Here is a 24,788-nt window from a genome sequence, read left to right on the forward strand (position 1 = left end):
TAGTTATTAAGCCTACTTTATTTGGTTTTGATCAAATCAAAATGAAAAAGCATCGATAATTCTTAATTACAATGAAATATTTTATTTTAATAATATTTATGAACAAATATTAATATTAACTAAGTAAAAATTATTCATATATTATGTCTTTTGGAGAAAACTTTATTTGACATTGGTCAACTAATCATAAAAAATAGCGCTAACTGCAAATTCCTTATGTTTGATTATAATCCCTAAATAAATTAATCATTCGCTTCATGGGCCTTGTTATTAATACAACTCATACGCAACATTGAACCAAATGGAAACTTCATTCGTAGGTGATTTGGTTTTTTTGTTACTTATTTGTAAAACTTCCCCCTAAATGCCCCTAAATGTCTCTCGCAGACAGTCATAGAAATATTTTCAAAAGTTTAATAAAAATTGGCTACAAATGCTTTTCTGGAAAACATGGCATTTTATTTGTCTCTCAAAAAAAAACATAATAATAATATTTTTTTTTAAACAAAATTTATACATCTACAAATAATAATAGAGTTATTTATTTTATTACGAATTCATGAAAACTGCATTTACTCCACTTTACTTGAAATCTTAGTGAAAATCAAAAATATTGATTCTGGTCCTGCGTAATTTTCAAATTAAACCTTTCACTACCGAAATAAACCTAATGATAAAAACTTTTATTTTTCTTCTGTTTTTACTTGTACTAACGGCATGTAGAATAAAAATTGTCATTTTGGAAACCTACCTCAATAACTTCCAGAGTTATATGAGCTTGTTTTGAAAACTTAATTCTTAAATTGTGACCAAATGGCCTTACGAAAATAAACGCTATTTGGCATATAATATCTTTAAAAGTATGAACAAAAATATAAAAAAGAACCCGTAAAAGCATCAGCCATAGTTTTTGTATAAATGTCCATTTACTAAAAACATACAGTACAAAAATTGTCTCAAATTTTCGTATTTTTCGTTTATTGTTAAAGAAGTTTATAACAAATTATTTTAGACCTCACCAATATGGACAATAGCTTATTTAGATTAAAGCCTCTACTTCAAAATAACATCGAGAAATAAATCGAAACTAAGTGGGAAAATATAATTTGGTGTCTTTTTCGAATGTCCTTCTCAGTGGACATCGGTAGTGAAAGGGTTAAAAAAATCATTGTTAACTCCACAGGCTTAATTGCAATTCCTAATTAAATTAATCATTCGCTCCCAGGGCTATGTTATTAATAAAACTCATACGCAATATTGAACCAAATGATCATTTCATTAAAAACAATTTTAAATTGTGATTTTATTTTCAAGAGCATGCAATTTTTCTGGGAAATTGTAATTTACATTTACATATTTGCCTATTTAAATTAATCAATCACTCGCTGGGCTATTTTATTAAAATAACTCATATGCAACAAATAATGATTTCATTGAAGTTAGTAAATAGATTAAAATTTTATTTTTAGTGTCAGTAACCTTTTTTTACTTAAAAAAAAAACAGTCTCTCCTAAATTCTGGACAATTCCAATCATAGAAATATTTTAAAATATAAATTATTAGTGGCTACAAATGCTTTTCTGGAAAACAGGGTATTTTATTTTTATCAGAAATAAAAAAAATTTTTTTGAAACATAATTTATAAATTTTAAAAATAATATGGCTTACACTGTTAGAGTTATTTATAGTATTTCGGTAAAAAAACTGCATCTACATTTACCTCACATTACTAAAATCTTCCTGCAATCCAAAAATTTTTAATCTGGTCTTGTGTACTTTTTGAATTAAAAATCAATAATAACTCCAAGATCTTGATTTCAATTCCTAATTAAATTAATAATTCGCTTCCGGGGCTATATTATTAATACAACTTATACGAACCAAACGATAATTTCTTTGAAGTCAGTAAAAAGTTTAAAAATTGTCTTTGTTTTGTCAGTAAAATATCTGGGAAATTCCAATCATAGAAATGTCAAATAAAATATAAGTTTCTACATAGGCTTTTCTGGCAAACATGGAATTTTATTTGTTTCAAAAATACATATTTTTTGATACACAATTTATACTTTTTAAAAATAGAGTTACCCCCATTTTCATGAAGCTTCGTTAGTGCTACGTTAGCTAACAAACTTTTAAGCAATACTATAGACTTCTCTGCTATCTTGGCTATATATTCCATATGCCAGTTAGGAACTTAACAGCTGAAAATGTTTCAGTTAAATTTAACCGGAGAGAACATATTTGCAATTTTTTTTCTGTTAACTGACAGTTAAAGCTTAACGGAGCTACATGAAAATGGCCGTTAGAGTTATTTATATTATTATGTTTCTATGAAAAACTGTATCTGCATTTACCCTACTTTAATTAAAGCCTTAGTGAAAAACAAAAATATTTATTGTGGTTCTGCGTAATTTTTAAATTAAAAAAGCATACATAACTTCATGGACATTATTGCAATTCTTAATTGAATTAATCATTCGCTCCCTAGGCTATATTATTAATACAACTTATACGCAACATTGAACCAAATCTTAATTCCATTGAATTCACTAAAAAAATAATACTTTACTATGTTTTTTATTATTATTAAAAACTTCCCCATAAATAACTGGGGAATTCCAATCATAAAAATATTTTAATATTTTTATGATTTGTACATTTTATATTGTGAAAAAAAAAACAAAACAATATTTATTCCGATCCTGTGTAATTTTTAAATTAACAAATCAGACTTGATTGAAATTCCTAATTAAATTAATCATTCGCTCCCTGGGCTATATCATTAATACAACTCATACGCAACATTGAACCAAACGATAATACATTCATTGAATTCAAAATAAATAAATTAAAATATTTATATCATTTTCAACACAATGGAATTGTTCCATTATTTGTATGGATTTATCCCAAACAATATCTGGGAAATAGTAATGATTAAATTATATTTACGCTATTTCCTATTCTCCATCAAAAGAAACTCAATCAAAGTTCTTAACTTAAAGCCTATATATCATATGTATATATAGTCTTTGATAATTTACTTTCTTTTTTTGCTCTCATATTCATGTGAACTATCCCAAAACGAATGTAAAGGAAAACACACACATATATATATAGCAACCGGAAGGAAACAAGAAAGTATCGACACATTTCCGTCACAGTAAATCCTATATTTGGATTATATCAATTGAGTAGCATCATGCTACTCAACCTTCTTAAAAGGAAATAAAAGCAAATAAAGATTCAGACGAAAACATGATTTTATGGCCTAAGGCCGAAACGAGAAAGTGAGTAAAACTTACAAATAAAGATACACATATGTGTACAAAAGAAAATTCAATCACAAAGAAGACGAAGAAGAAGGTACAATAATGGAAACCCATCATGACAACAATGGAAACCACAATGCAAAGAAGGAAGCATTTGATGGGGGACAAACAAACATTTTACAAAAAGCCTATATTCAGACTTATTTGCATATCCTTTTTTTGTGTGTAGTAGTTAATAAGACATCCTTTTACGTAGAAATACTGGAAGATGATAAAAACAAGGTTAGAAGTTTGAAATAGATTGGAAATGCGTGGATGGGGTATTTTAAGAAAATTAGAAAAATGGATTTGCAGTTACTATTTTCATCTCCATAGTAATTGACATCCGTTTTACGCAAAAAATTGAATTGGGTGTTGTTGATACTGAGAAATATATATGAACAGGCATTGTGGAACAGTGGCACAAATCATTGAAATTACACTTTTTAACATGTGAAAAGACTCATCATTTTTGCTATCCACCCTAATACTTATTAAATTTTCCCAGAATCATTTTGATTTAAGTTCGGTATTACGATCGAACTATAACGCTATGTGGACTCTGTTGTTATTAATACAATTCATACTCACTATTGAACTCCATTTTGGCAATTTCATAGAAGTCAGTAAATAGATTAAAAATTTATTCAGTGATAGCAATCATAAAAATATTGTAAAAAATTAATTCTAAGTGCCTAAACATTTTCTGCAGAACATGGAATTTTATGTAACTCAAAAAAAAAAAATATTGAATTTTAAAAATAGTAATGTTAAATTTATTGATTCATGTTAAATCTTTATAAAAAAATCTATATGGGTATTTACCCCACATTACTCAAGGTCTTACTGACAAAGCAATCAAGTCCTGTATAATTTTAACATTAAAACATAATTGATAACTCCAAAGACTTGCTAGCAATATCTAATTAAATTAATCATACGCACCCCGGGTTTTAATATTAATACAACTCATACGCAACATTAAACCAATTAAAATATTCATTTCATTTTCAAGAGCATGGAATTTTATGTCTATAAAAATTTTATTTCTACAGAAAATGTTGTCAAAATTTTATTTCCGTTGAAATTTTTGCAAAAGTTTATTTCTATAGAAAATTTTGTCAAATTTTTTCTTCAGTAGAGTATAAAAATTTTATTTCTATAGAACATTTTTGTCAAAATTTTATTTTTATAGAAAATGTTGTCAAAATTTCAATAGAAAATTTTGCCACAATTTTATTGCTATAGAAAATTTTCTCATAATTTTATTTTGTATAGAAAATTTTGTCAAAATTTTATTTCTATAGAAAATTTTGCCAAATTTTTATTTCTACTAAAAATTTTGTCAAAATTTTATTTCTATAGAAAATTTTGTCAAAATTTTATTTTTATAGAAAATTTTGTAACACTTTTATTTTTATAGAAAGTTCCGTGAAAATTTTATTTTTATAGAAAATTTTGTGAAAAGTTTATTTTTATAGAAACTTTTACCAAATTTTTTTCCCTATAGATAATTTTGTCAACATTTTATTTCGATAAAAACTTTTGAGAATATTTTATTTCTATAAAAAATTTTGTGAAAATTTTATTTCTATAAAAAATTTTGTACAAATTTTATTGCTATAAAAAAAATGTGTCAAAATTTTTTTGTTTTCTATAGAAAATTTTGTCAAAATTTTATTTCTATTGAAAATTTTGTCAAAATTTTATTTCTATAAAAAATTTTGTGAAAATTTTATTTTTGTAGAAAATTTTGTGAAAATTTTATTTTTATAGAAAGTTTTGTGAAAATTTTATTTTTATAGAAAGCTTCGTGAAAATTTTATTTTTATAGAAAATTTTGTGAATATTTTATTTTTATAGAAAATTTTGTGAAAATTTTATTTTTATAGAAGATGTTGTGAAAATTTTATTTTTATAGAAAATTTTGTGCAATTTTTTAGAAAATGTTATCAAATTTTTTTCCCTATAGATAATTTTGTAAAAATTTTATTTCCAAAAAAAATTTTTTTGAGAATATTTTATTTCTATAGAAAATTTTGGCATAATTTTATTTCAATAGAAAATTTTGTCAAAATTTTTTTCTATAGAAAATTTTGTCAAAATTTTATTTCTACAGAAAATTTTGTCAAAATTTTATTGATATTGAAAATTTTATCAAAATTTTATTTTTGTTGAAAATTTTATTTTTATAGAAAATTTTATTTTTATAGAAAATTTTGTAAAAATTTTATTTTTACAGAAAATTTTGTGAAAATTTTATTTTTACAGAAAATTTTGTGAACTTTTTATTTCTACAGAAAATGTTGTCAAATTTTTATTTCTTCAGAAAATTTTGTCAAATTTTTATTTCTACAGAAAATTTTGTCAAATTTTTATTTCTACAGAAAATTTTGTCAATATTTTATTTCTATTGAAAATTTTGTCAAAAATTTTATTTCTATAGGAAATTTTGTCAAAATTTTATTTTTATAGAAAATTTTGTGAAGATTTTATTTTGAAAGAAAATTTTGTCAAATTGTTTTCCTTATAGATAATTTTGTCAACATTTTATTTCTATAAAAAATTTTGAGAACATTTTATTTCTTAACAAATTTTGTGAAAATTTGGTTTTTAAGAAAATTTTGTGAAAATTTTGTCAATTTTTTTTTCTATAGAAAATTTTGTCAAAATTTTATTTCTATAGAAAATTTTGTGAAAATTTTATTTTTATAGAAAATTTTGTGAAAATTTTATTTTTACAGAAAATTTTGTGAAATTTTTATTTTTGTAGAAAATTTTGTCAAAATTCTATTTCTATAGAAAATTTTGTCAAATTTTTTTTCTATAGAAAATGTTGTCAAAATTTTATTTTTATAGAAAATTTTGTAAAAATTTTATTTGTATAGAAAATTTTGTGAAATATTTATTTGTATAGAAAATTTTGTGAAGATTTTATTTTTAAAGAAAATTTTGTCAAATTTTTTTCCTTATAGATAATTTTGTCAACATTTTATATCTATAAAAAATTTTGAGAATATTTTATTTCCTAAAAAAAATTTTGTGAAAAGTTTATTTTTATAGAAAATTTTGTGAAAATTTTATTTTTATAGAAAATTTTGTAAAATTTTGTTTTTTGCTATAGAAAATTTTGACAAAATTTTATTTCTTTAGAAAATTTTGTTAAATTTAATTTCTATAAAAAATTTTGTCAAAATTTTATTTTTATTGAAAATTTTGTGAAAATTTTATTTCTAAAAAAATTTTGTGAAAAAAAAAATTATAGAAAATTTTGTGAACATTTTATTTTTATAGAAAATTTTGTGAAAATTTTATTTTTACAGAAAATTTTGTGAAAATTTTATTTTTATAGAAAATTTGGTGAAATTTTATTTTTTGTAGAAAATTTTGTCAAAATTCTATTTCTATAGAAACTTTTGTCAAAAATTTTTTTCTATAGAAAATTTTATCAAAATTTTATTTCTACAAAAAATGTTGTCAATATTTTAGTTCTATTGAAAATTTTGTCAAAATTTTATTTTTACAGAAAATTTTGTGAGAATTTTATTTGTATAGAAAATTTTGTGAAGATTTTATTTTTAAAGAAAATTTTGTCAAATATTTTTCCTTATAGATAATTTTGTCAACATTTTATTTCTATAAAAAATTTTGAGAATATTTTATTTCTAAAAAAATTTTGTGAAAAGTTTATTTTTAGTAATTTTATTTTTATTTTTTGTAATTTTATTTTTATAGAAAATTTTGTAATTTTATATTTATAGAAAATTTTGAGAAAATTTTATTTTTATAGAAAATTTTGTCAAAATTTTATTTCCATAAAAATTTTGTGAAAATTTTATTTTTATAGAAAATTTTGTCAATTTGTTTTTTCTATATAAAATTTTGTCAAAACTTATTTTTTATAGAAAATTTTGTCAAAATTTTATTTCTATAGAAAATTTTGTTTTCTTTGTTTTCTTAAAAAATGTATTTTCTATCCCTGATATGTATATTGATTTATTCAGCATTCATTTATAACACTATATTATTGGGTTTTGTATAATTTCTAAAATGGACATTAAAAATTGAAATTAAAAACAAAGTTAATTTTCTTGAAAGAAATTAAACTTTTTAAATTTTGCTTTGAATCATTCCCCATTACATACAAAAAATATTTTTTGTCTTCAATCACGAAATTAATTGATCCAATTAATTTTTTAATTGAATTGTCTTCAATCACATCAATGATAGGAATAAATAAAACATTAATTGATTGAATTAAAAAACTAATTGATACTATTAATTTGTGTGATTTATTTTTGTTTCAATTAAAAAATTTTTGAATCAATTAAAGTTTTAATAGAATATTTTTTAAAACACAAATTAAGATTTTAATTGGAAAAATATTCGTGAAATTTTTTTCTTTGTGGATTATAAAAAAAATATCCCAATAAAGTTATAATATTTTTTAATTATACAGATTCATAGACGATTTTAGCGTCTAAACTTGAACAAGCCACCTTTAATAAAATATAAAAACTGTCACAAAATATTGAAAAAAATCAATTTCTCTTTACCCTATTGCATCTGAGATCACCAGAATTTTCACGTTATGCAACTTTACATAGTCATCACAAACATTAAAACTTTATCAAAAAATTTTACTACTTGGTCCAACCATCATACCTTCTTCACTTCCATGTTATCATTTCGAAAAGTTTGAAACAGCATCCTTATACTTCAGCCCGAAAGGGTTTATCTCTGACAAGAGATTGGCATAGCATAGACTTTTGTTCACTACAAACGAACAATGCAACTTGTAATTTATATTGTTGCAAATACGTAATAACAAACTTTTAGTTTTACATATTTTTGACAGAGTATATTAAGAAACATTGTTGGTTAGTTTAGTCATTTTATTACTTTAGACTTCTGTGAAGTGGAATACCTCAAAAAGTTTGAAAATAATTTTATGTTGCAAACGAGAATAGTTAGTAAAAATTGAAAGTTATAAAATTCATAGCAAATGGAATTTAAAAACTGCATAAAATTTAAAATATGGAAGTTAAAAATTGTATCTACTATACAATTTTTAAGAACAAGAACAAGCAAAATCATATTTTATGTTCTCAATGCCTTATTGACAAAACAAAAATATTTAATAGGGTCCTGCCTAATTTTTAAATTATAAAAATCAATGATATCTCCAACTGCTTTATTTCAATTCCTAATTAAATTAATCATTCGCTCCCTGGGCTATGTTATTAATACAACTCATACGCAACAGTGAACCAAACCATAATTTCATTGCAGCTAAAGTAAACAAAACTATTTAATATAGCCCTGCGTAATTTTGAAATTATAAAAATCATTTATAGCTTCAAAGGCTTTGCATGGAGACAGACGTTTTTCTTTTTTTTTTGTTTAATAAAACATTGTCTAATTTTCTTTTTTTGCTATTAAGGCAATATTTGAAGTTTTGTGAATTACAACATTTTGTAAATAAACTTTTTTATGCAATATAAAGAAATCTAGTACTTAACTCCTAAGGCAAAAACATTTGGAAGTTGTTCTAAAGACACAACTTTAAAAGTACTTCTAAAAATTTCCTCCAATGGATGTTGTTTATTTTAACTACACAGGAAGTTCTTTTAATTAAAATTTTTTAGAACCATCTTCTTCAAATCTTTAATGGGTAATTTTAACTTGTTTTGTTTCAAATAGGATAGAAGTAGAGTAAGATTTACTAAAATGATAGAAATTATTTAAATTTCGAATTTTGACGAATTTCGAATTTTTTGAAAATATTTGAAAACAAACGTTTCCGACAAGCATTAGATGGCATAAAAATTATAAAAATTAATTATTTGCCAAATATCACAAACATTTTTTAATCACATTCAAAACACTGAATCTGGATCACACATTAAAAAGTGATGCAGATTTATTGCAACGGCTACTGATGGAATGGTGATAATTCATGGTAAATTTATCGCTTCTGCGCCAATTTTGCACCACTTCCGGATCCAAAAAGAACATTTTCACAATTTTTTTTGGCGAGGCTTTTTTTGCTGGGTCCCTAATTAAATTAATCATTCGCACCCTGGACTATGGTATTAATACAACTCATACGCAACATGGAACCAAATGATGAATTCATTGAAATCAACGAAAATAAATTAAAATATTAATTTTATGGAATGGTTTCGAGTGGGGGGAGATAGTAATTTAGATTTACACTATTTTCCTACCCTATATGAAAGAAAGTCAATCAACTGTATGTAGACTTATTTAGCATTTGCTCATAACCTTTCAGTAGCCCATTTTGGATACTCTCTGAAAACTTTCTAAAATATAGTCGTTTTATTTCTGTTGCCTCTGGTCTACTGCTTAAAATTAGACACAAAAATGTTCAACAATTTTAATTTCCGCCACATTTTGCTTTTGTGTATTGACAATAAAATCATTGATTTCAATCTTATTATCAAACAATTTTGATCGGTTTTTTTTCATAGTCGCTATTTGCATGTCAAACATAAGCATTTAATTAAAATGTAGAATCTTTTCATTTGCAATATCTATTCAATTTATGTATGTCATGGGAAATGAAAGAAAAATACCAATACAATATACACTTTGAAAAAATGAGAAAAAAGAAAATAGAAAATAGAAAAAATTAAAAATAAAAAGAGTATTAAATGCAGAAGGAAAAAAAATATCATAATTATTTTCCAATCAATTAAATTAAAATGAATTCGAAAACAAAAAAAATCAACATAAATTTGTTTTGGTTCAATCAATTTTTTAATCTAAACAAAAATTTAATTTTTAACTGAATTTTGAATATTTGGAAAATTTAATTTAATCAATTTTTGATGCCCAAAATCGATTAGACCAAGTTTAGCGAAAAAAACCGAAATGTCGTATGTGGATAAGGGTGATACGGTCAAAATGTGGTCAATATAAACTTGGCGTATTTCTTTCAATTTTGCATTTAAAAAACCTGAACACCCCTCATTTTGAAGGTGTGTGTGTGTGTAGAATGTTGCTCCTGTTTTGATTTTGGAATTCTCTCTTCAGTTGTCAAAATGCCGACCAAGCAAGAAGGGCAGCGTATCAAAGTTTTGCTCGCGTATCGCGAAAATCCGAGCTACTCGCACGCAAAGCTGGCAAAATCGCTAAAAGTTGCCAAATCAACCGTTACAAATGTAATTAAAGTGTTCGTCGACAGCCAGGAAGTCTAGATCGGGGGGAAATCGAAAACCGGAAGCCGCTGAGACGACAAAGAGAGTTGCCGGTAGTTTCAAGCGAAACCCTAACCTCTCTCTCCGAGATGCCGCAAATAAGCTGGGTGTATCGTCTACAACCGTGCATCGAGCCAAAAAACGAGCAGGACTATCGACTTACAAGAAGGTAGTGACTCCAAATCGCGATGATAAACAAAATACGACGGCCAAAGCGCGATCCCGGGGGCTGTACACGACGATGCTGACGAAGTTTGACTGCGTGGTAATGGACGACGAAACCTACGTCAAAGCCGACTACAAGCAGGTTCCGGGACAGGAGTTTTATACGGCAAAAGGAAGGGGAAAGGTAGCAGATATTTTCAAGCACATAAAACTGTCAAAGTTCGCAAAGAAATATCTGGTTTGGCAAGGCATCTGTACCTGTGGCTTGAAAAGCAGCATTTTCATAGATTCCGGGACTCTCAACCAAGAAATTTACGTGAAAGAGTGTTTGAATAAACGTCTTCTGCCTTTCCTGAAGAAACACGGTTGTTCCGTACTGTTTTGGCCGGATTTGGCATCTTGCCATTACGGTAAAAAGGCCATGGAGTGGTACGCCGCCAACAACGTGCAGGTGGTTCCCAAGGACAAGAACCCCCCCAACACGCCAGAGCTCCGCCCAATTGAGAAATACTGACCGTATCACCCTTTAGAAAGGCCACAATAACGTAATAGTTTTTATACTGGAAATTCATCCAAAAGTTCAAAAATCTTACATCAAATGTCGACTGAGCAATAATCGGAAAATTCAAATTTTATCAAAATTACAAAAAAAATCGAAAAATGTACCATGAAGTATGTCGAATTTTTTAAAACCGGAAAGTTATCCTTTTCAAATTTTCAAAAAAAAATATTTAGGAATTAAGAATATTGAATTTTTCTAACTTTTGGAAAAAAATGCCAAAGCTCACTTTTTGTGTCACATTACCATCCTTATTTATTACAATACATGGTCTTTAAAGGCATCACAATTAAAAAAAGAACTGTGACTTCATAGTGTAAACCATCCAAAAAGAACTATGCAAAGAACAATCGATTTTATTTTTGGCGATTTATTCAAATTTTATTTATAAGAGATTCAAATCAATGTCTCTGCGTAACCAACTTTTTTTTGTAAGTGTAAGTGTATATTACTCATGCAAAATTTCTGATTAAATGAATGGTGTGAAATTGATTGAGATTCCATTGGCATCCATTGGATGATTAACATCAGTTCGAGAGTAATTAACCATCTGCCACAATTGATTAGAACGAGCATATAACATAGCGAAAATTTTAACAGTATTTCCAAATTTGCTCAAGGTTATTTTCTATTAAAAATAAAATAGTGCAAAGGTTTAGTGAACTTTTTAATGATTTGTTTTTTTTTTTTTTTTTGTGAACCATGTAGTAATATATTGAACTTTTATCTAACAACATTGTCTGCAATACACCTACTTTTCACACTTTCTCCGCAAGATTTATGACATTTCAATACCACCCCAAATAGTTTGAAAGTATATTTAATTGTTGACTTTAGGATCGTTAGCAAAGTTTTTGCTTTGCTCAATATGTGTTTAGCGCGACGTTATTTAAACTTTATAACACCTCCTCATATTTTTCATTTCGAATGTTTATTAAATCGATTAATGTGGCTACTTTATTCAGTCCATTGACCTAAAATTCTTTATTGTTTAAAAAGATTTTTGATAATTGCCAGATTCATTTTGTTTCTCCCGGAGGACTTGATAAATTATGATTATAGGTCAATAGTCTAATCGAAATAGTTTAGAAAATTTCTTGGGCAAGGTTATAGAGCGATGAACAAAGAAGAATTATAGAGAATTTATAAACAGAAATTATATATTAAATTATATATTAATATATTATATATTATATATTAAATTATATATTAAATTAAAATTATGATTATTATGGTTATAATTATAATATGTAATAGTAATTATAAATTTATATAATCTATATATATAAAATTCAATCTATGTTTGTTTATTTGTTTGTTTGTTTGTATGTTCCGAGTTGGCTCCGAAACGGCTGAACCGATTTACTTGAAACTTTCAGTGATCGTAGGGGGCGTTCATGTGGTGAAAATAGGGTACCTCATTTTTTGACACCTGGTCGCGGAGGGGACCTCCCCTTTGTCGGACTTTTTGAAAATTGGACCAAAGTTGACCGATTTGCTTGAAATTTTCATTGAAGGTTGGGGTTGGCATCTAGACAAAGATCCGCTACTTTATATTTCGATATTTGGTGGCGGAGGGGGACCTCCCCTTTGTTCGACTTTTTTTAAAGTACAGTGAAAAAACTAAAATTCTCTAAATTATCTGAGATTTACAGAGAACATGCGGTGAAGTTATGGAATTAACATGGGGTACCTGATGATTTCGTAGGTGGACGGGGAGGGGGACCTCACCCTAGCCCTACTTTTTGAAACTTGGAACAAAATTATGCGATTTGCGTGAAATTTTCATTGAATGTTGGGGTTGGCATATAGACACAAATCCGCTACATTATTTTTCGATATATGGTCGGGGAGGGGGACCACCCCTTTGTCCGACTTTTTTGTAAAGTACAGTGAAAACAAAACTAAACTCCCCGACTGAAATTTTACAGTAAAAATGGGTGAGGTTATGAAATTTATATCAGTGTCCTGATTTTTTAATAAAAAAAGGGCATAGGGATACATCCGCTTCTCTTAAGTACATACAGAGAAACAATTAAACTTTACCGAGTTACTTGAAATTTACAGAGGACTGGGAAGAAGTTACGATATTAATAGTTGATACCAGATTTTGTGATATTTGGACGGAAGAGAGGCCGCCCCTTTAGGCTTATAATTTGCTTGACATTTTCTGGGACGTTTACAAAAACGCTACATCACTTTTCAATATTTGGTCGGGGACGAGGTCCTCCTCCTGCAAAAAAACAAAAATTGTTAGTTTTCTTGAAATTTACAAAGGCAGTGGGGGAAGGTTATGAACGAAGAGCCGACCTTCCTTGCCCCACCATTGAAGGAAAGTTTCAAGAATTTTCAGGGAAGGTTAGGGATGCTATTCACTACGGTGTTTGTCGATATTGTATCGGGGAAAGTGACGATTGAGTAGTTGTGAAATTAATACAGGGTACGTGATAGTCCGATATCAGGTCTTAGTGGAGCGAAGGTGGGGAGAGGGTTCCCTTTTGTCCGTTTTTTTTCTTAAATTGAAAGTAGAGGGTTGTCCGTAAATGGGAACTCGGTACTTCTTTTTAGTAAATAACATAATTTTACATGAAATTGGCAGCCAACGTAGAGGGTGCATCATTTTCCAACATTTTAGCAAATGTTAATGTGGTAAAATTTTTTACTACATTTGCTTTTTCCGATTTATTGGATGGTAAACAGTAATTATTTGTATGTTATTATAATATAGTGCTTAATTTTCAGATATGTGTTTTTTCAAGGAAATATAACTTTCCTTGAAAAAACACATTCACAAGAAATATAGAAGATTGTCCAGCTACTTGAATACAGAACATTATTTAAAAAATTTGGAGGAAAGGGTACACCCTCTCCCCGACGAACCATTTTACATATGCATATCCACCGTATTTGTACCTATAAACGGAAAAGCAAGTAGTTCGATTTGTTTGAAAGAATTCAAATCTTTTCGAATTTGTTTTCAGCAAGAAGGATAGGTTGACTAAGTTAACGCAAAATGTTCCTACAAATACGCTTCGGCAGGCGCAGCGAAGCGGGCCGGGTTACGCTAGTTATATATAAAATTATGATAATTAATAATAAATATTATTATATTATATATTAACAAATAAAATTAATTATTTGATTCTATCTGTAATTTTATTATTAATTTATAAATATTTATTTTAATTAAAAATAATTTAATTCAATCAAAAAAAAAAATATTTCCATTGACATAAAATAATTTTGTTTTTGAAAAGATTTTTGATCATTTCCAGATTCATTTGTTTCCTCGGTGATAATTTATGATTATAGGTCAACCGTCTAATAGAAATCGTTTAGAAAATTTCTTGGCCAATGTTATAGGGCGATGAATTGAATTTATAGAGAATTTATACAAAGAAATTTTCTTAAAAATATTTGAAATTAAAATTATTATAATTATAATTCTAATATTTATAATTATGAAAATAATTATAAATTTACATGATTATATATAAAAGCATATTATATATTATAATTTTATTATATTATTATAATAACTATATAATTATATTATATATTAACAATTAAAATTAATAATTCTATTTTTAATTTTCCTTTTGATTTATAATAATTTATTTTAATTTATAATAGTTTAATTTTAAAATAATTGACTTAAATTTTAATTATAAATTTATATAAAAATATATAAAATTATAATATACATTATAATTATATTATATTATAATAATTATAATTATAATAATTATAATTATATAATTTATATATTATAATAATTATAATTACGTTATATATTAACACTTATAATTTAATTACTTTTATTTTATTTTTATTTTTAGTTTTAGTTTTAATTTTACTTTAATTTTAATTATAAATTTATATAAAAATATATAAAATAATAATACACATTATAATTTTATTATATTACTATAATAATTATGTTATATATTAACAATTATAATTTAATTACTTTTATTTTATTTGTAGTTTTAGTTTTATTTTAATTTAATTTTAATTATAAATTTGTATAATTATATATAAAATTTATATAGAATTTATACACATTATAAATTTATATAAAAATATATAAAATTATAATATACATTATAATTATATTATATTATAATAATTATATTATAATAATTATAATTATATAATTTATATATTATAATAATTATAATTACGTTATATATTAACACTTATAATTTAATTACTTTTATTTTATTTTTAGTTTTAGTTTTAATTTTACTTTAATTTTAATTATAAATTTATATAAAAATATATAAAATAATAATACACATTATAATTTTATTATATTACTATAATAATTATGTTATATATTAACAATTATAATTTAATTACTTTTATTTTATTTGTAGTTTTAGTTTTAGTTTTATTTTACTTTAATTTTAATTATAAACTTATATAAAAATATATAAAATTATAATATACATTATAATTATATTATATTACTATAATAATTATAATTATGTTATATATTAACAATTATAATTTAAATACTTTTATTTTTTTTTTTGTAGTTTTAGTTTTACTTAAATTTTAATTATAAATTTGTATAAATATATAAAATTTATATAGAATTTATACACAAAAAATAATTTTAATTATATAACTATAATTATATAATTATAATTTTCTATATATTTTATATATAATTATACAACAAATAAATTATTATAAATCGAAATAATAATAAAATAAAAACAAAAAAAACAATATCTTCATAAAAAATACAACAAAAGAAAATACAACTTCATAATTAAAGTAAATTATTTGTATTAAAATAAATTTTTATAAATCAAAATTAAAAATAAAATAAACTAATTATAATTATAATAATAATTATTATTCCAAAATTATATGGTATTATTATATATAAAATTATAATATACATTATAATTATATTATATATAGTAACAATTAAAATTAATTATTTTACTTTAGTTTATTTAATTTTCATACCATCCACCATAGGATGGGGGTATATTAACTTTGTCATTCCGTTTGTAACACATCGAAATATTGCTCTAAGACCCCATAAAGTATATATATTCTGCGTCGTGGTGAAATTCTGAGTCGATCTGAGCATGTCCGTCCGTCCGTCCGTCTGTTGAAATCACGCTAACTTCCGAACGAAACAAGCTATCGACTTCAAACTTGGCACAAGTAGTTGTTATTGATGTAGGTCGGATGGTATTGCAAATGGGCCATATCGGTCCACTTTTACGTATAGCCCCCATATAAACGGACCCCCAAATTTGCCTTGCGATTGCTCTAAGAGAAGCAAATTTTATCCGATCCGGCTGAAATTTGGTACATGGTGTTAGTATATGGTCTCTAACAACCATGCAGAAATTGGTCCATATCTGTCCATAATTACATATAGCCCCCATATAAACCGATCGCCCGATTTGGCTTGCGGAGCCTCTAAGAGAACCAAATTTCATCCGATCGGGCTGAAATATGGTACATGATGTTAGTATATGGTCTCTAACAACCATGCAAAAAGTGGTTCACATCGGTACATAATTATATATAGCCCCCATATAAAGCGATCCCCCGACTTGGCTTGCGGAGCCTCTAAAAGAAGCAAATTTCATCCGATCCGGCTGAAATTTGGTACATGGTGTTGGTATATGTTCTCCAATGACCGTGCAAAAATTGGTCCACATCGGCCCATAATTATATATAGCCCCCATATAAACCAATCCCCAGATTTGACCTCCGGAGCCTCTTAGAGAAGCAAGAGTCATCCGTTCCGATTGAAATTTGGTACGTGGTGTTAGTATATGGTCTCTAACAACCATGCAAAAATTGGTCCATATCGGTCCATAATTATATATAGCCCCCATATAACATAAATCGATCCCCAGATTTGTCCTCCGGAGCCTCTTGGAGGACCAAATTCATCCGATCCGGTTGAAATTTGGAACATGGTGTTAGAATGTGGTCTATAACAAAAGAATTGGTCCATATCGGTCCATAATTATATATAGCCCCCATATAACATAAATCGATCCCCAGATTTGTCCTCCGGAGCCTCTTGGAGGAGCAAAATTCATCCGATCCGGTTGAAATTTGCAACGTGGTGTTAGTATAAGGCCGCTAATAACCATGCCAAAATTGGTCCGTATCGGTCTATAGTTATATATAGCCGATCACCAATCACACAAAATATATAAATTTATATAATCATATATAAAAGTATAATGTACATTAAAATTTTATTATATTATTATAATTATTATTATAATTACAATTAATTATTGTATTTTTATTTTAAATCTTTCATTTGATTTATGATAATTTATTTTAATTTTTACTAATTTAATTTAACAAAAAAAAAAATGTATTTAAATTTTAATTATAAATTTATATAGTTATATATAAAATTTATGGAGAATTCGTACACAGAAATATTCGTAAGAATATTTTAATTTAAAATTATGATTATTATTATAATTATAATTCTAATACTTATAATTATTAATATAAATTTATTAAATTATATATATATATAAAAGTATAATATACATTATAATTATATTATTATAATTATTATATATAAATATAATTATAATTATATTATATAATAACAATTAAAATTAATAATTTTATTTAATTGTTATTTTTAATTTTACCATTGATTTTAATTTATGATAATTTAATTTAATAAAAATAATTTACTTTATTTATAAATTTTTTATAACTACCCAGCAAATAAATTTGGAAGTTCTTCCAAAGACACAACTTTAAAATCACTCCCAATGATGTTCTTTATTTTAACTTTTTTTTGACGATGCTTTCTTTGCTGCCCAGCAAAAAAGCATCGCCAAAAAACTAATGAAAATGTTCTTCTTGGATGCGGAAGTGGTGCAAAATTGACGCAGAAGCGATGAATTTAACATGGGCTTGTCATGGGACGGAAGTCCTCCATTTCTATAGCCGTTGCACTGAATTTGCATCACTTCTTTAGGTGTGATCCGAATTCAACGTTTTGGATGCAAATTAAAAAATTCTGTGATATTTTATCAAATAAATAATTTATATAGTTTTTTATAATTTTTAATGGATTCTAACGTTTGTCGGAAACGTTTGACCTCAAATATTTTCAAAAATGCACAATTGTTTCAAATTGGATTTAGCATTAAAAGTATGAAAAAACAAGTTATAAAAAATTGAATTAAAAGAACTTCCTGGGTAGTTAAAATAAAGAACATCATCGGGAGTACATCTTCTGGAAGTGCTTTTAAAGTTGTGCTTTTGGAAGACTCTTCCAAATTTTTTTGCTGGATGGGTATATATACAATTTATAAAGAATTTATACACAGAATTTTTCGTAAGAATATTTACAATTAAAATTATGATTATTACAATAATTATTTATAAAAATTTTTGTATATATATATATATATATATATATATATATATATATATATATATATATATATATATATATATATATATATATATATATATTATTATTTAAATTATAATTATATTACATTATTATAATATATAATTATATATTGCAATTACAATTAAATTAAAATTAAAATCATCAAACGGCAGGTGGAAAATAAGTTATTTTATTGAAGTTTAAATATGAGAATGAAAAAATATGTATTGAATATTTGACATATATTAACAATTAAAATTCATTATTTAATTTTTACTTTTGACTTATAACATTTCATTTTAATGCAATTTAATAAAAATAATTTACGTTAATTTTAATTAAAAGGATAGTATACATTAAAAAAAAATTTAATTAATTAATTATTTTATTTTTATTTCTATTTTTATTTTTACTTTTGATTTATAATATTTTTTTTTGTTAATTTATAAAAATAATTTACTCTAATTTTAATTATAAAGTTTTATAATTATATATAAAATTTATAGAGACTTTATATGCAGACATTTGCGTAAGAATATTTAAAATTAAAATTATGATAATTATAATTATAATAATTATATATAATTCTAACATATAATAATATGTAATAATTATAAATATCCTACATATTAACAATTGAACTTATTTATTTTATTTTACTTTTATTTGCAATTTTACTTTTGATTTATAATAATTTATTTTAATTTATATTAATAAAAATAATTTACTTTAATTTTAATTATAAATTTATAAAGTTATAATATCCATTATAAGTAGTATTAATTAAGTTATAATATATAATTATATTAAAAAGTAAAATTAAATCTAATTTTTAAATTCAAATTTAAATGTAAATAATGCACAAAAGTTCCTTAAATTAAAAGATATTTCTGACTGTTTTTACTATTCCTACTACTACTGCTACCATTTTCTATCTACTATCTTCGATCAAAATATGATATTCCTTACACTTCAAGGGTTAATTTTAGTATTTATGTTGCCAAACATAATGATTAATGCGAGTGAAAGTATTTCGGTTCATTGTTTATGGTGCTGTCGAACAGATGTCTTACTAACATTGGCACTTGGCTGGCTGACGGCCAATCTAATGTGGTTTCCCATTAAAAAAAATATAGCGATCTAAATACAATAGAAGCCAAGAAAAATAATCGAAAGAAAATTAAAATAACCAAAAAAAAAAATAAACTCAAATGATTTCATCGAAATGTTGCTACACGAACTTTGAGTTTTATACTCAAACATAATTAATTTAATAGGCAATAGAATAAATAATTTAGAAAATCGAACAATAAAAGAGCAGCAGAACACAACTGCTAGGGAAATTTTCAAAAAACAAAAAAAAAACACACTCACACGCATTTATATTCTGGGGTTTTTGTTATCAGTCTCAGAGAAAATATTCACTTTAACACACTTCCTTTTTTTCTCGAATATTCTTATTTTACTTACAGTTATGTGCTGAACTTATAAATCTCTAAATTTCTAAGAAAAGAACAATTCCTATAACAAGAGTGAAACAAAATTTAAAGTTTGTTTAAAAAAAAGATAACTAAAGCTTAAAATCGATCGATCGCGAAAACAAATCTAAATAAAATTTAATCCAACACCAAACCACCAAAATATGTTATAACGGCTATGATTGCAACGCTTTTCATAGTATTTGCATTTATACGGGCGTTTCCCTGGCGAAGAAGGCGTGCTGGAGATTATCCAGCTATTGAAGCAGGACCAGCCACTGCGGCTGGTGGTCGAGTAGAGAAACAGCAGCGTCCACAGCGAAGAAGTATCTTGAACCCACCTTCACCCAATGGCCATCACAGGCATCATCAGGATTTAGTGCCAACTACCCCCTCACATCAAGATTATGAACAATCAGGCCAGAGTGCCATACCCCCATCGGCTACAACCACAACGTCATCGATACTAAGTCACAGTACAACGGACTCACCATCACACAAATATTCCTCAGGTCGTAGAAAATCTTCGAAATTTCATGAAGTAACCTTTAGTGGAAGTGTTGGTGGTGGTGAGAGTGATTCGGAGCGTACACCCACCACTTCCCGAGGAGCTCGGCTAGTTAGGCAGCCTCGTTCCTTAAGCCCGTCCAGGGGACATTCGCCCGATAGCAATAGTTCATTGACCTATTATCGCACAGCCACCCAATCATCACGCTCTCATCCGAGTAGGGCATCATCTGATTACGAAACGGCAGCCAGCGATTTTTATACACCCGCCCGTTCCAAGTCTTCCGGAGAAAGTGAAATAAACGGTTCCTCAGCACAAAGTCGTGATCGTGACATTGATGAGCATAGAAGAGGGCCACGCGGTCGTGTTGATGGTGGCGGTATTCATCGTAGTTCAAGTAACGGTTATTTAACTCATTCAGATACTTTGGTGGCCTCCGATGATGATGAACGTTTGACTACACCGCGCGAATCGAACGATCCCCATTTCGAAGCCGACAACGAAGCCGAAGCAGACGATTCATACGATCGTGATACCGAAGAATTCTATAGTAATATACAAGACGCTGCGGGTACATCGTCTAGTCGTAGTAAACGTTCTTCTTTATTTTCGCGTTCCGATTCGTCGGCGACAACAACTTCCTCAAGTGGTTGTACATTTACCGGTGCTAAACGTCGTTCGACCGCTTCCATAATTTCCACGTCTATGTGTTCAGACATTATACCCATAGATCGTAGACGTAGTTCCACCGCCACGGAATATAGTGTACGTTCCGCGTCAAGCCAACAGCGTAGATCGAGTGGCCGCATCAGACGTCATATATCCAGAATGACGATTGCCGGGGCAAGACGTCGCACCACCGGCAGGTATTGAAATTGTTTTTAATCTCTTTAAATAATTTTTTTTTTAATTATTTGTTATATACCTAAAAAAGAATATTTTAAAAGTATTTTGTAGGCTACTCAACTAATTCATTCATTACAGAAAAAAATTTAAATGTTTTCATTACAATTCAACAGTATAATTGTATTTTATTTAAAATAACTCACTCTCTTAATATTAATGATCTGCCTACGACTCTCAAATGGTTTTCCCCATAGTGGCATAACAAAGCATAACCAAATAACAGAATGATGGTACATACATAAAAACCTCTGCTACTCAATAGAGAGTGTGAGAGAGTTACATCAAAACCTCTGCTACTAATATAGAGTGTGAGAGAAGCAATGCAATGTGAGAGAGATACATCAAAACCTCTGCTACTAATAGAGAGTGTGAGAGAGAAGCAATGCGATGATATATGTTATAATAGTTGCAATGCTGTAGTAATGGCAGAGTGCGAGCGATAGAGAGAACTACAGTTGAACTATATCCTTGTCCTTAACATAAATCAATCTCTTAACAGCAATGCTGCACCAATGGCTCTCAAATTGTTTTTCCCATAGCAGCATAACCAAATAACAGAATTATATTACATACCTCAAAACCTCTGCTAGTCAATAGAGAGTGTGAGAGGGAAGCAATGCGATGATCTATGTTATAATAGCCTATGCTATTTCAATGCTGTATAATGGCAGAGTGACAGCGATAGAGAGCAAGGTGTGTTGTTTGTTTACATCAGCTTTTTCAGTTGTAGAGTTGACTTTATTTACTTAAGATGGATTCATGTTACATGTTCCCAGTCGAAAAATAACATTTTGTTCTTGAAACATATTTGAAGTGAACATATTCATTCTTTGAAAAAGATTTTCATCTATTGAATTCTAAAATAAAGTTATTCGGAATTCAAGCGAGATAGTGTGATTGCTTTATATTTGGCTTGAATACCACAAGTAGCCACCGTTCAGTGTTGCCAGAAGTAGGGAAAATTCGTCTTATAGGGACGTAGGGGCACAATGTAGGGACTCTTTCACTCAACACAATTTTTAATAATTTTTTACATTTTGGCGGCTATACAGGAGGAAATTAGGAGCCGGCAAGGCTTCATCTTTAACAACCCTGCAAAAAAAGCGTCACCAAAAATGTAATGAAAATGTTCTTTTTGGATCCGGAAGTGGTGCAAAATTGACGCAGAAGCGATGAATTTAATATGGACTTGTCATAGGACGGAAGTCCTCCATTTCAACAGCCGTTGGACTGAATCTGCATTACTTCTTTAGGTGTGATCCGAATTCAATGTTTTGGATGTAAATTAAAAAATTCTGTGATATTTTGTCACATAAATAATTTTTATAATTTTTTATAATTTTTAATGAATTCTAACGCTTGTTGGAAACGTTTGACCTCACATATTTTCAAAAATTCACAATTTTTTCAGATTGGATTTAGCATTTTTTTCGACAAAATTTAAATAAATTCCTACTCTATTTTTAACCTATTTGAAACAAAAAAAGTTAAAATTACCCATTAAAAGTATGAAAAAACCATGTTATAAAAAATTGAATTAAAAGAACTTCCTGGGTAGTTAAAATAAAGAACATCATTCGGAGTGCATCTCCTGAAAGTTCTTTTAAAGTTGTGCCTTTGGAAGAACTTCCAAATTTTTTTTTGCTGGGAATGTGTGGTAACCACGATTACAACTTGTGCCAAAAAAAAAAAAACAAATCTACAAATAATTTGAAGAAAATCTTGCCACAAATCTACCGAACAAATATTTCTACAGAAAATTTTGTCCAAATTTTATTTCTGTAGAAAATTTTCGTCAATACTTTATTCCTTTTGAAATTTTCGTCAAAATTTTATTTATTGTTGTTGTTTTTATTGCAGCTTATTTCCATAGAAAATTTTGTCAAAATTTAATTTCTATAGAAAATTTTGCCAAAATTTTGTTTATAAAGGAAATTATATCAAAATTTTATTTCTATACAAAATTTTGCCAAAATGTTATTTCTATAGAAAAAATTTTATTTCTAAAGAAATTTTTTGCAATATATTATTTCTATATTGCCAAAATTTTATTTCTTGAGAAAATGTTGTCAAAATTTGATTTCAATAAAAAATGTTGAAATCTAGACGAATAATAAAAGAGAAATAATAAAATAAGTTTTTTTCGGGCTTGAGAAAAAACAGAAAAACTTTTGTTTGAAAATAAAGATGGAAAAAAACAACAAAAACATAAAATTTGTCAAAATTTTATTTCTATAGAAAATTTTGTCAAAATTTTATTTCAACAGAAAATTTTATCCAAATTTTATTTCTATAGAAAATTTTGTCAAAATTTTATTTCAATAGAAAATTTTCTCAACATTTTATTTCTATAGAAAATTTTGTCAAAATTTATTTTTATAAAAAATGTTGTCAAAATTTTTTTTCTATACAATTTAACTAAAATTTTTTTGTCAACATTTGATTTGAATAGAAAAATTTCCAAACAGTTTATTTCTATTAAACGTTTTGTCTAAATTGTATTTCTAGAAAAATTTTTGTCAAAATTTTGTCTATAAAAAATGTTGTCAAAATTTTATTTCTATAGAAAATTATATCTATAGAAAATGTTATCAAAATTTTATTCTTATAAAAATTTTTATCCAAATTGTATTTCTATAGATAATTTTGCCAGCATTTTATTTCAACAGAAATTTTGTCAAAATTTTATTTTTATAAAAAATGTTGTCAAAATTTTACTTCTATAGAAACTTTTGCCAAAATTGTATGTCTATAGAAAATTTTTGCAAAATTCTATTGAACTCAAATTTTTTTTTCAAAATTTGAGTTCAATAGAAAATTTTCTCTACATTTTATTTCTACAGAACAACAATCTATCTACCTATAGAAAATGTTGTCAAAATTTTATTTCTGTAGAAAATTTTGCCAAAATTGTATGTCTATAGAAAATTTTGCAAATTTTTTTTTTTCTAGAGAAAATTTTGTCAACATTTTATATCTATAGAAAATGTTGTCAAAATTTTATTCTTATAAAAATTTTTGTCCAAATTTTATTTCTATAGATAATTTTGCCAGCATCTTATTTCTATAGAAATTTTGTCAAAATTTTATTTTTGTTAAAAATGTTGTCAAAAATTTATTTCTATAGAAAATTTTGTCAAAATTTTATTTTTATACAAAATGTTGTCAACATTTAATTTTTATACAAAATGTTGTCAAAATTTTATTTCTATAGAAAA

At 26.2% G+C, this 24,788-nt stretch overlaps 1 protein-coding gene across 9 annotated transcripts in view; it reads left to right on the forward strand.

Moving 5' to 3' along the window:
- LOC142231792 (3',5'-cyclic-AMP phosphodiesterase-like) overlaps positions 1 to 24,788 on the forward strand; it is a 769,719-nt gene that overhangs the window by 612,784 nt on the left and 132,147 nt on the right. For 4 of the 9 annotated variants that reach the window (XM_075302425.1, XM_075302426.1, XM_075302428.1 and 1 more), the window contains exon 2: positions 20,151 to 21,530. The exons of the other annotated variants lie outside the window; for them this stretch is intronic. In XM_075302425.1, the coding sequence (XP_075158540.1) occupies positions 20,335 to 21,530 (1,196 nt within the window). In that variant the 5' untranslated portion in view covers positions 20,151 to 20,334. The remainder of the gene's footprint in view (positions 1 to 20,150; positions 21,531 to 24,788) is intronic. 9 annotated transcript variants of the gene reach the window in all.

The sequence above is a fragment of the Haematobia irritans genome, chromosome 3 (assembly GCF_050003625.1).
Source record: "Haematobia irritans isolate KBUSLIRL chromosome 3, ASM5000362v1, whole genome shotgun sequence".
Lineage (NCBI taxonomy): Eukaryota > Metazoa > Arthropoda > Insecta > Diptera > Muscidae > Haematobia > Haematobia irritans.